The 12,407-nt window shown below is 36.6% G+C and overlaps 1 protein-coding gene across 1 annotated transcript in view; it reads left to right on the forward strand.

The window, feature by feature from the left end:
* Nucleotides 1-7,140, forward strand: part of LOC129810382 (uncharacterized) — a 51,606-nt gene extending 44,466 nt beyond the window's left edge. The window contains exon 3 of the mRNA XM_055860817.1: nucleotides 1,816-7,140. Coding sequence (XP_055716792.1) covers nucleotides 1,816-5,132 — 3,317 coding nt within the window. The 3' untranslated portion in view covers nucleotides 5,133-7,140. The remainder of the gene's footprint in view (nucleotides 1-1,815) is intronic.
* Nucleotides 7,141-12,407: the final 5,267 nt, after the last annotated feature.

Genomic DNA, 12,407 nt, shown 5'->3' on the forward strand with positions numbered 1-12,407 from the left:
TGGTATTATACATCATAAGCAAATTGAGTGATTTTAGATGATTTATTCCAGGGCAATTGATATTCGAGTTTCTGTCAGGAATGGAATTTTAGTTACTTTAGTTCTTCAATTACTTGGAAAAAATAGTCCGACAGAGATGGAAATACATTATGTTGTTCTTTTCTCGCTCCGCGTGAAGTCATGCAAAAATTTTGCTCAAAATGGCGGACGGAAAATACGACATCCCGTCGAATTTGTTAAAATTGACCTTCATCCTCTTTCCTGATTTTAATTCTGGTTACCAATGTGTTTTCTTGGATAGTTACTCTATCTAAATCAATAGAGTTTGTATTGAATTATTGAACAGAATTTAAATTCAGTGACCGTTAAGACGCGTGTTTGAGGGCGGCTCCCCGCGCCCCCATTATGGATAAAAATTATTTCTTTTCAGAAAAATCATCTATTAATCTGTAGGAAACTAATCCCAAAATATGAGCATTCTATCTCAAGTATTTCTGGTACATTGACTGAATGGGTTAACAACTAATTCAATTGATAAAATTCTCTAAAGTTATTTTTCTTAATTTAGGAAAAGTGAATTTTACATGAATTCCGTTACGTTTTTGAAAATATTGTTCAAATTTGAGGAGTGAGAAATGTGATCCATACCTCCCAAATGTTCAAATTTAAGGAACTCTACTGTAGTTGCATATAAACACCGAAGTCCTAAGTTTGAAATGCAATATTTTTAATTCATATTGATATTTTTTGTTACTTCCTTTTCGGGAGGGTTGTGTGGAGCCTTGAAAACCAGTTTATCATCTTTGTTTTCTTTAAGTCACTTCCTAAAATATAGAAAAATTAATAAAAATGTGGACATTGCTTTGGGTTGTATTCCGGCCACTTTGAGTGAAATTCCGGCCACCTTTTTTCTGGTCACCTTTTGTAACGCAACGGATAGAAAATTTCAAAATGTCAAACGGAACGAGTTTAATATTTAGTTTAATACGTTTATATAACCCACAAGCCCTGAGACGCCTGAGACCTTCCGTGTAATTTGTCCTGAAGACCTGAAGAGTAGCATCTCAAATTTACGCGCAGATTCCCGTAGCAATTTGCCCTTCCTGAACTCTTCCAAGGCCTTTTCCACATCATCTTTTTCATAGAAGCGATGTTTTTTCTCTGGACATTATAGAACTCAGAAATTGTAAAAAACATAAAATAAATAAGTAATTTAGAAAAGCAAAAGATGTTGCCGGAATAGGCAACATTATCTCACCGGAGAGACGCTCACGAAGTATATATTTTTTACGCGAAATACAGGATCCAGCTGGGAAATTTTACCCGAAATTTCAAGATTGATTTACTATTAACATAAACAGAAACAATCTTTAATGAAAACTAATCAATTTTCATGAAAAACACCGAAGGAAAACCTTTTGCACTTCACCACAAATCACAAGACTGCTAGAAACACAATCGATCTGTCACATTTTTTGTAAGACTCTTTCCACACTGAGTTTTTACAACGCAATTTATATTAAAATTATACCTAAAATTTAACGGTCTTTGTGTTAATACATCCAAAAATGAATAAATATTTAAAAGCAAAATGAATTCATTGACTATTCGAAGATTACATATATAATTTTAATAAATTTATTTCCATGGCCGAAATTACAGTCAAAGTGGCCGAAATTTGGCACACTTCCCCTACTCAAAATATAAAAACTTTTTTTTAGAAAATTGCAAAGAAACAAAACAAATTTTTTTGATTGGCAGATGGGCATCTGCATCTTAATTGACTTCACGAGATATTATACGTCTTTTTTCTAGGATCAACGACAGCTGCGGCGGTTAACAATGGCGGAGGCGGTGGCGCGGGAGAATCTTCGGCGGCGGATTTATCGAAAAAGCGGCGCAAACAGTCCACACCGATTAGGATCTCAGCCCTCAGTAGCGATACAGGGGGTGCAAATAATGGAGTTGGAGAGGAAATGATGTTAGAGTCTCTCACGGAAAAATCCGTGGATGTTGTACAAAAGGCAGCTTTGCTCTTTGGGCACCTGCAGCAGCTTCAAGAATCACAGAGTCCACAGGATCAATCGACAAATGAGATAAATTTTGCCTCATTTGTTGTGACAGAAATGAAATCCCAAAGCACAGATGCATCTGAAGACGATGAAGAGGCGGCAAATCGATCGCCAGGAATGATGAATTGCACAGAGTGTGATGCAAAATTCCAATCAGAATTAAAATTGAAAATTCACTTGATGCACGAGCACAAGATTGTATCCTTCAAGGAGACCACAGGACATCACAGGGGATCCCCCGAAGCGGGGGAGAAAGTCAGTGAAACACCCATAATCAGGGTTAAAAAGGAGCCATCAGAGTGGGATAGTGATGATCGTCGTACAGAAGCTACAAATTCCTCCAAACAGGATGATTGGTTGGCATCCTTAGCCAATGCTGGACTCCCATTTCCCTTTCCACCGGAAGCCGCGGCGGCACTCACTGCCGGAGGATATTTGCCACTGCTGGGAGTACCACCAGTAGCCCCTTTCACTACAAATGCAGACGGCCTACCTCTGCCGCGTCCAACTGCACCTCAGTTGCGTATTTTCAATCCTGAAGCATACTGTGACTTGTGCAATAAGGAGTTCTGCAACAAGTACTTCCTGAAAACGCACAAAGCCAATAAGCACGGTATCTACGAAACACCCGTACCGACTGTGAATGACGTGGCTCAGGCAGGAGAACGTCAGGCTCAGCAGATGCACCAGAGCATGGCTCAGGTGTTTCAGCAGCAGCAACAACAGCAGCAACAGAGTCCACAGAGTCTCATGCCGCCGGAGCCTACAGTTTTCTGTGACATTTGCTACAAGAAATTCACCAATATCTTCGCCATGAGACGCCACAGAGCTAAAGTCCACGAGGTGGATGATGGGAAGATGGAACAAGATACTTTTGACAGCGACACCCAGACATTTCGTCTGCCAGATGATTTTCGTCAAGATTTTACAGTCGAACAGGAAGACACCAATTTTACACCTCAGCCGAGAAAACTTTCACCAGCATCGAGTCAACAAGCTCGTGAGGCCAATTTCAGCGTGGAGAAACTCAAGCGATTGGGCGTGATTAATCCCGAGGCATTTTGTGAGCTTTGCTGCAAGGAGTACTGCAACAAATACTTCTTAAGGACACACAAATTGAAACGTCATGGGATACTAATGCCACCAGATGAAACTAAAGAAAATTTTGGTGATCGCAATCCCTGGCACTATGTTCAAACTAGTCCACTAAATCTCATCATGGGAACGGATTTTGGGCAAGTTCAGCAACTTCAGCAAAAGATGCTCAGTGAAATTGCCGAGAGGCCCCTCAAGTCCCCAGCTGACAAAGTACCAGCAGCGTCAGATGGAAAATTTTCCGGTGATTTGATAAAATCCGAGAATGAAGAAAAGGTATCTGAATCAAAATCACCTAGACGGACACCAACTTCACCTCAGAATACTTCTCAAGGAGACACTGATGCCATAAGCGTGGATCTTCAGAAATTGCAGTCTATGATCCTCCAACTGAATGACCTAAATGCCCAAAGAGCTACTCAGTGTACGGTTTGTGGCAAGGAACAAGAGAATCAGTATATGCTGCATGCCCATATGATTGCAGAACATGGAAATATCGCATCAGCGGCAGTAGAGAATATCAAAACAAGTCGGAGCTCAACTCCAGCCCCATTGACCCAGCCCTCCATTACTAGTCAAGGTTCTGCGGAGGTGTGCAAACAGTGTGATAAGGAATTCCCATCATCAGGAGCTCTCAAACAGCATATTGTTGAGGCACATACCTCCTCTGCTAGTCCACCTCTGCCCAATCGTGAAGGTTTTGTCACTCCAGAACGGCCCAGTAGTTCGGTACTGCAAATGCCAGCTGCACCACATCAAGCAGATCGCCGGCCACCGTACACCATTACCCCAACTTCGAGTTATTGCGAAATTTGCAATAAAGAATTATGCAACAAGTATTTCATGAAGACCCATATGCAGAGAATGCATGGTATTGAAATTGAGAACGGTGCCCAGATTGGTGGTGTCATCTGCAACATTTGCAACAAGGAGTTGTGCAGCAAGTATTTTCTACGTGTCCATAAACACAACACACATGGCATTGTTGAGGAAGGCTCACCACTACCTCAGTCACGACAAAATGGAGATCATGTCAAAATGGATATCACGGCTACGGATGAATCACCTGGCTTTAGTGGCGTTGATGGTGGTGGCAACATGAAACCCAGTGACCTGGCAGATCTTAGCAATCGCTACTTCTCTCACTTCACTGAAGTGTGTCCTCTGTGCAGTCGTCGATTCCGTAGTTCCAAATGGCTGCGGGCGCATTTGATGAGTGATCATGGCAAGGCCGGAACGGACAAACTACGTGACATTGAACAGCGATTGAATTTGGCCAAGGCACAAAGTCCTACGCTCAAAATCCCCAATGGGGCCTTTGGTCTTGCTGCTGAAGCCAGTGCCCTGAAATCTTCGCTATCGGGGCTATTTATGACACCACCAGGACCACCCAATGTGGCTACAAGTATGGCTGATGAGGCTACCATGAACAGTGGTGGTAGTGGACGAATGAAGGAGTATCAGTGCTCTTTTTGTTCCTTCTCTACACCCTACTATGCTTTTCTCTTTATCCACGAGCGCTCGCATACCCTCATCAATCCTGCCGCCGTTGCTTCCCTCACGGCCGCGGCGCCACATCGCAACCCGCCAAGTAGCCATCAATCTGAGGCAGCTGTATCACTTGCAAAGGAGCCACCAAGTATGTCACGTCATTTTCAACCACCTCCACCGCCCCCCGCCGCCACTTCAAGCGACGCCGCTTCGGCTCCGCCCACCATGACAAAATCCGAGTCCAACAGCATGCTCACTGACATGGCGAACCTAACGCAGCGTCCGGCGATCTATGCTCTACCCCAGGACTCAGAACCCATGATTATGCAGTCATTCCTTCTCGAGGAAGCCGCCGCAGTTGCTAGTGAATCCACCAAGGACACAAACAGGTTTGTGCCGGCTGTTGTCTTTTTGCCTGTTCGCGAACGCATCACAACCTCCATCACTGTGTCATTTTCATTGACGCCCGCCTAAGAGGTTTTTACACCTTAACCTACCTTATTCTCCAGATTTTTTTTTTAATAAACCTTTTTAGTCTCCAGAATTTTTGTCCCATTCCCTCCAAAACACGACTTTCTAAACCTCGCGAATAGAATATACGGGATATTCCAATTGAAATACTGAGCATTAAATTAAATTTCCGTTGCAACACAAGTAACGAATTTTGCAAAGGAGATCCCCTTAAAAAGAAACTGGAGGGTGATAATAAACAAGACGTAAATGATAAAGATAAAAACAAAACACATGAACGGAAAAGACTGAGGGTAAGAAGTTTTTTTTTGTTACCAAAAGAATGAAAAAGAAAACCTTGCATGCATAAGATCACAAAAGAGGCAAAAAGCTTACAAATATAGCCTCTAAACTTGGTCACTACATTCAGAGGCTATGCTAAAAAGATTAACCAAATAAAAAAAAAAGCTAGTGAGGAGGCGAATCGATCAAAAGAATTGAGCACAGACCTAACAGCTGAAACATATATCGAGAACATCTTGTTAAATAATAAATTGTAGTTTTATTAATGATTTTTTTAAAGAAAAAAAAAGATGAGTATGAGGAAATTAAATAGAGTCAAATAATAAATTCTAGTTATTAAAAAAAAGAAGAATAAAAATTTAATTCTTGGTGATGTTCTAACAAAGTTCCTATAAATAATCTAAAGAAGGTAAAAAAAATGAGGTAAGAGTAAATAGTGGAGAGATGATGAGGAAAACAAGTTAAAAAAGTCTTTTTCCAAGTAGAGATTACTATATTCTCGATATAGTAGAAGTGACGCGAAATCAAATCACTTGTCTTTAAGTAGAAGATGGTAAAATAGAAAAGTTTTCTAGGTCAGAGACGTAGCACCGAAGGTATTTTATGTATTTAGAATTTATCAAGTTTTCAGCTTTGCTCAAAAATAATTTGTCTAAACAAAAAACAGGAAGAACCACTTATTCAGTTAATTCCAAATGAGAAGATTTTTTTTTCAAAAATTACAAAATAATTGCAAAAACTCTCTTGCTATAAGGGATTTTTTCCACAGTTTCTTTTAATTTTTTTTTAAAGACTTTTTGGAGGGTGAGTGGCAATAAAATAAAATAACAAGAGCAAGATTTTTCATATACCTCTCATAATACCAGCTCCATCGTGTACAAAGAAATAAGTAAATAAAGAATAGTAATAAAATCTCAGGGCTTTATAGTACAACCAAACTGTATGAAAACATAAAGAAGAAATATTAAAAAATAACTCCACCATATAAGTATATAAATATTGTAAATTTATGTATATAGCTGAGAACAGGTATTCATTTGAAGAGTCTAAAAGGAAGAAAAGTCTCCAAAAATCTAGTCACTCACTAGTCAAAGAAGTAATATATTATTCTTTAGAGAGATTTTTCTTAATTTTCATTTTATAGAGACTTTGAAAAATACTAAAAGTATTTGATAGTAATCTACCTAAAACTGCAAAGTCTCCATTGTTTAATTTAAAGGACAAAAGGTCAAATTTTAAAGTGTAAAATTTCATATTCGTTTCTCTGTTTTGTAAAAAAAAAAAACTGATTTTTTTTCAAAAAACGAAAAAAAGAAAGAAATCAGAGGAAATAGCTGAAAAAACATTAACATTATGTAAGAAAATGAAAACTAATCAAAAGGTAATGGAAGCCCAATCGGTAATTGCTATAAATGTTAAAAAAAATATTTGCTGTGTGCCTTTTAGCAATTGCTGATGACGACAAATTAACTTTTTATTATTAAAAAAAAACAACAAACAAGAAAACAAAAATTATAAAACTATATTTAAATTCATTATTAAATGATTATGATTAAAAAAAAGGGTTTAATAAATTTTAATTATTTGGTAAAAAAATTGGAACAAAAAAAAAGAAGTGAAACTAACAAGACATTGACTAAATATTTCATATATTTATAATAATAACGGGTGATATATGAAGTGTTTCGAGGTAAATGATATAACAAAAGGAGGTTAAAAAAAAGAAAAATTGTGGTAAAATAACTTTGATATGTTTCATTGGCGGTCAAATTACAATACACCATGGCGTTTATTACAACAACAAAAATACGAAACTATCATCAAAGTTCTCCCGGATTTGTGAACATGAAATAAATTTTAAGAGGCGAAAATACTACAACAAAAAATTAAATTATTTCATTGGCAGTCAGGCGGATTGTCTTGAGAATTACATTTGATACTTGAAAAAGTCCAATTTAACAAAAATTCTCAGAATTGAGATTGTTGAGAAAAGACCGGAAATTTTCTATGAATAAAAATCCTAATTTCTCCACTCATTCTCCCAATCAATGAAATTACATTATTTTTTTTCTTCAACATACCACGATGCTGGTGACAATTACAATAAAATTTGAATTTTTCTAAGCGTTTGCAGCATAAAAGATCCATAGTGAAATACAAAAACTCATCAAATCACCATTATGCATATTTTTTTCCAGATCTTTCTCCTTTCCCTCATTTCAAAAACTTTCCAGAGGGATAAAATCTATTGAAATTATTTTTCTCTTTTTCGAAAAATTGCCCTAATTGTAATAACAGAGTATGTAAAAATTTTGTTCGACCGATGGTTTTTAATATCGGGATACAAGGGGGGAGAATATAGAAACAAAATCCCTCCCTTATGTTGTATATCGAGAAATTCGTTTGAAGGGTCAGTTTTAATGGGATTCAATGCGTGTCCTTCTCAAATGTATGAAATTTTTCTGAATATCTAATGACTTTATTCATTTCATATCGAATTCATCTCTCCCTCTTTTTTTTCTCGGTTTATATCAATTTTTTGTTATGTGCTTTCCATCTATCCAAATTGACAAGAATATTTATTGATTTTCTATACACCAGACTTCACAATCCTCTTCCCCAACCCCATAGATTTACTCACAGTTGATTTGATAAGGAATTTGGAGATGCAATAAATTTATTTATGATTTTTGTTACTATCGTAAAAGACTCCCCCGCAGTGAAAACGATTTGTCCTTTAAAGTAGGTCATACTGGCGCCATAACCTCACAAATAAATCGCACCTTTACAATCGAAGAGGCTTCTTTAAAAATTAAATCCATAATCTCCAGAAAATCAAAATTTATTCAAAAATTTATGAATTCGTGGCACAAGTCTGGGGTAGTATTGAACAAAGTGGTCACTTTTATGAGGCGAATAAGTATGGCTAGCGAGTGAACCGTGAATGACAGATCGGCAGATCGCGACGATCAGTCAGTGAGTGGCAGACCTGAATATCCTAAATATTTATCGGCAGTCACATTCTTACCGATCTACACCATTAAGTGTAATTTATTTATTAAACTGTTGTGAGTTAGGTCAGAAAGAAAAACAAACTGCATTCATTTTGAAGTTTTCTTTGAGGGAATGCCTATCAACCTACTGAAGCGACCTACGTGTGTATTGTTACGATTTTGATGGTGTGGTAGAACTTTTCAATCCCTCGCACCTATCTTCAATTGTTTCACAACCGAAGAAAAGGCGAGAAGAGTCCCTACGTCTAGAAGAAATACCAGAATTCATCTTGTAGACTTTGAGGCCATTTACACTGCCGCATTGTATTGAGATTGAATTGTCCAAAAATCAGATTTAAGGAGAATTTAACCGCAATCTTCGGTGTAAATGGCCTCAGTGAGGCCTCTCATTGAGACCATTTACACCAAATTTGGACAATCACAACCAAATTTGGTCAATTAAGCCTTCTGCACACCTTTTAGACCAGAAAAATTTCATGAAGTCGAAATTTGAATCCCTTTATTTCCTACACCTTTTTGCGTATGTCTATCTCATTCTTTCGCTCTCTAAATTCGATTGAGCCAAATTGAATTTGGAATGATGTTCAAAAGAAGAAGAAGAGTGCGAAAAAATGTGATAGACATATGCAAAACGTGTGAGAAAGAAAGTTATTCGAATTTCGACTTCATGAAATTTTCCTGAACTAAAAGGTGTGCCGGAGCCATTACAAACGATTTTGCGATACAGTAGAGTCTCGCTATAGACCATCGCTCTATAGTCTACAATTTATCGACCGTTGATTTCAAAACACTGATTTTAAGTTAGGTTATGTTTTTTAGTATGCGACATGCATAATTATTTTAATATTTTTGGCAGTAGTTGTGATAATTGTGATCCACAATGAAGAGAGCAAGGATAAGTACCACAATCGCAAAGAAAGTGGAAGCCGTCGAGCAATTTCAATACTAAAAATCGTTGATAATTTTAAAAAATTACATGGACTATAGTGCGACCCAAGTGTCAAATTTGAAACCAAATATGGACTATAGCGAGACTCTACTGTAATTCAATCTCAACAAAATGCGGCGGTGTAAATGGTCTCTTTCATTTAGCATCACTACTAGGTTTTCTATCATTGTCCAAAGGCCATATAAGCCACTCCATTAGCAAGATGTTTTAATTCACAGGGGTCAGATGGACGACTTTTGAGGGATAAAGGAATTCTCCCCAACTAGATCACCCTCGGGCAAACCAAAGTGGATCTTTCAGAGATCACCTATAGACGAACTGGGGCAGATCTCCAGAATTTTAGTCTCTCAAATTCTAAAAATCTATCTAGTTTCTCGAAGAACTTACGAGTAAAATATTGCACTTTCTTACGCATTTTAAGCGTGCAATTGTATATGAATTGCTAGCAAGAATTATATAGACGACGATGATTGTATGGAGAGTAGAACCAAAAAACGGAGATGACAATAAAATTCAATTTTGTTCAATTATCCAGAAATCTTACATTTAGATGACCTGACAGTTTTTATAAAAAAAAATTTTGACAGAATTTTGAAACTTCCCTCTACAATTCGTTTCCTCAAAATGAAACAGTTCTAAGTGCATTTGATGTGTATCAGCATTTGTTGTTAACGTCGCATGATCACGCGTCATTTCCTACGGCTGCAGATACAAATAAAATGCAGTTAAAACACTTTCATAAAGAACGGTCATTATTAATTGTACCGGGATATTTTGTTACAATGTAATCATATTATGTTATATTGTTGTTGATCCCGTGTTGGAAGTATCTACAAAGTCCATTGTAGACCGCCAAGAGCCAACGGTCTTGCCTATTGCGCCACTGATTCCCGGTGATTGACTTCATCTTTCAAATATGCATTTAACAACATTTTAAATTTTCTACACTAAAAAAGAATTTCGTCTACTTAACAATAATAGTTTTGCAAAGTGATGGTCTTCTAAAGGATGCTTCTTCGTCAAAAGGATTTTGGGATTATTATTAATCGTATCGAGATATTTGTAAAACGTAATCATGTTATATTGATGTTTTATCCCGTGTTGGAAGAATCCGCTAAGTCGATTTGTAAGACCGCCCAGGAGCACTTTTTCCGTGATAAGGATGCTTCTTCCATGCTCCCAGAGTTTTTTGGGCAGAGGCGGTGCATTTTTATTACGTTATATCACAGTGAAAATGTTTTTTCTAAACATTCAGATCTTTGCACAGGGCGGGACTCAAACTCACAACTGTGAGAGTCGAGTCAGAGATCTCATCCGCCCAAGAACCAACGGTCTATTGCGCCACTGAGACCCCCGATTTTGGGATAAAAACCAGATCCATAAGAATTAGAGTAGTATTGATAAATCATGCCTCTCCTATTCTATCCCTTCAGTTGTACCACTATAAATCATGTTAAAAGAACGCACTATTATTGATATAATTATTATGTTCTACTTAACTCTTAAAATTTACAGGAAATTTTGCAATCATTTGCCAAAATTGTTTTTAAAATTCACGCTTCACACAAAAGTTGCAATTTGGATACGTTATGGTCCGGAAAGGTTTATCCTGTCCTATGATAAATAGTTTTTATTCTTCCTTATGCAAGTTAGTGATTAGGGATTTAAGCTACCCCGTGTTTTACTCAAAGTTTCCGATATTATAAGCTGTCCGATATAATGTTCTTTACCGTAATTGAAAATTAGATGGTCCATTTTATGTTTCCTGAAACACTGCTCAAAAATAAGCTGCCTCTTCGATTGCAAAAGTGCGAAATGACAATTTCAAAAGTCTCCAAAAAATGGCGCCAACCATGCTGTTAAAACTGACGCGTGTATTTAAATTAAATGGATTGGTTTAGCGATTTCGGAGGATTTTGTGCTGTTTTGAAGAAAAAAAAACTATCACCGTAAAGCATAATAAATTTTGAGAGGGGAGATATTCAGTTTTCTCTCATATTCATATTTGTCCTTACTGTTAGAAAAACATGTAAAATTTGTGTGTGAGTGAAAAAGGCAGTTGGCAGCGATTTTATGCTGATTTTTCATATTTTTGAAATATTCACCCCAAAAATCTATTGTTATAGTTTCTCTCTTTCTCATTTATTACTCACATGATGGTGGGTAAAAGGAAGCCATAGGAGGAAAAAAAACTCCATATACGATAGTTTCAGTTTTGCCCATTTACATATCCTTCAATAACTAATATAAAATTTCCATGTCGAAGCCCACTTGGAAGGAAAAATGAATTTCAATGCTATTTTGCTTTATTGTGTACTCTCCCTTTTTGCTATTATTTTTTTTTGTCTAGACTAAAATTCGCAATTTTCAAAAATACCACGAATTTTTTCTGTAATTTAATTTTATACATTTCTTTTAAACTACGCTTGAAAAGAGGAAAAGAACCCCCCTAATAGTTTTAGGGCAACAATTGAAGACATAAATTTCTTTTGGAGACATTTATCACACATTTCAGTGGTGAGATATAATTGATGGGTGTTAATTAGTAAACAATTCATTAAATATTCAATCGAACGCGTAAAAATACTTTAATATTCCACCACGATCACGCGCTTCTGATTAATTTTCGAGCCAACAAATAGAGAGAAAAAAAACTCTTTTCCTTCATTTTCCTCACCATCAGAAAAAAAACTTTCGAAATAATAACAATAAAAAAAAACCTCAACCCCCAAATATCGATTGAATCATTCACTTTCGTTCTCAATTTCTCGAAACAAAGGGAGGAATAAAATTAAATGTCTCTTTTTCTTTCTCTATTGCATGTTTCACAAACAATTGTCATGGTTTATTAAAATCTACTCAATTAGTATCAAATTGGAAAACTTTTGGAGAATTTGGAGAGTTTCTTGTTTAATAAATGTCATTGCTAATCTGTTAAATTGAATATGATTATGAGTGGAGAATTTTCATAGGAAAATCCATCAGAAAAAAATGAGACAAATTTGTCGCTGTCGTCTTCAAAAATTGCTGTAC

Source organism: Phlebotomus papatasi, chromosome 1 (genome assembly GCF_024763615.1).
Source record: "Phlebotomus papatasi isolate M1 chromosome 1, Ppap_2.1, whole genome shotgun sequence".
Lineage (NCBI taxonomy): Eukaryota > Metazoa > Arthropoda > Insecta > Diptera > Psychodidae > Phlebotomus > Phlebotomus papatasi.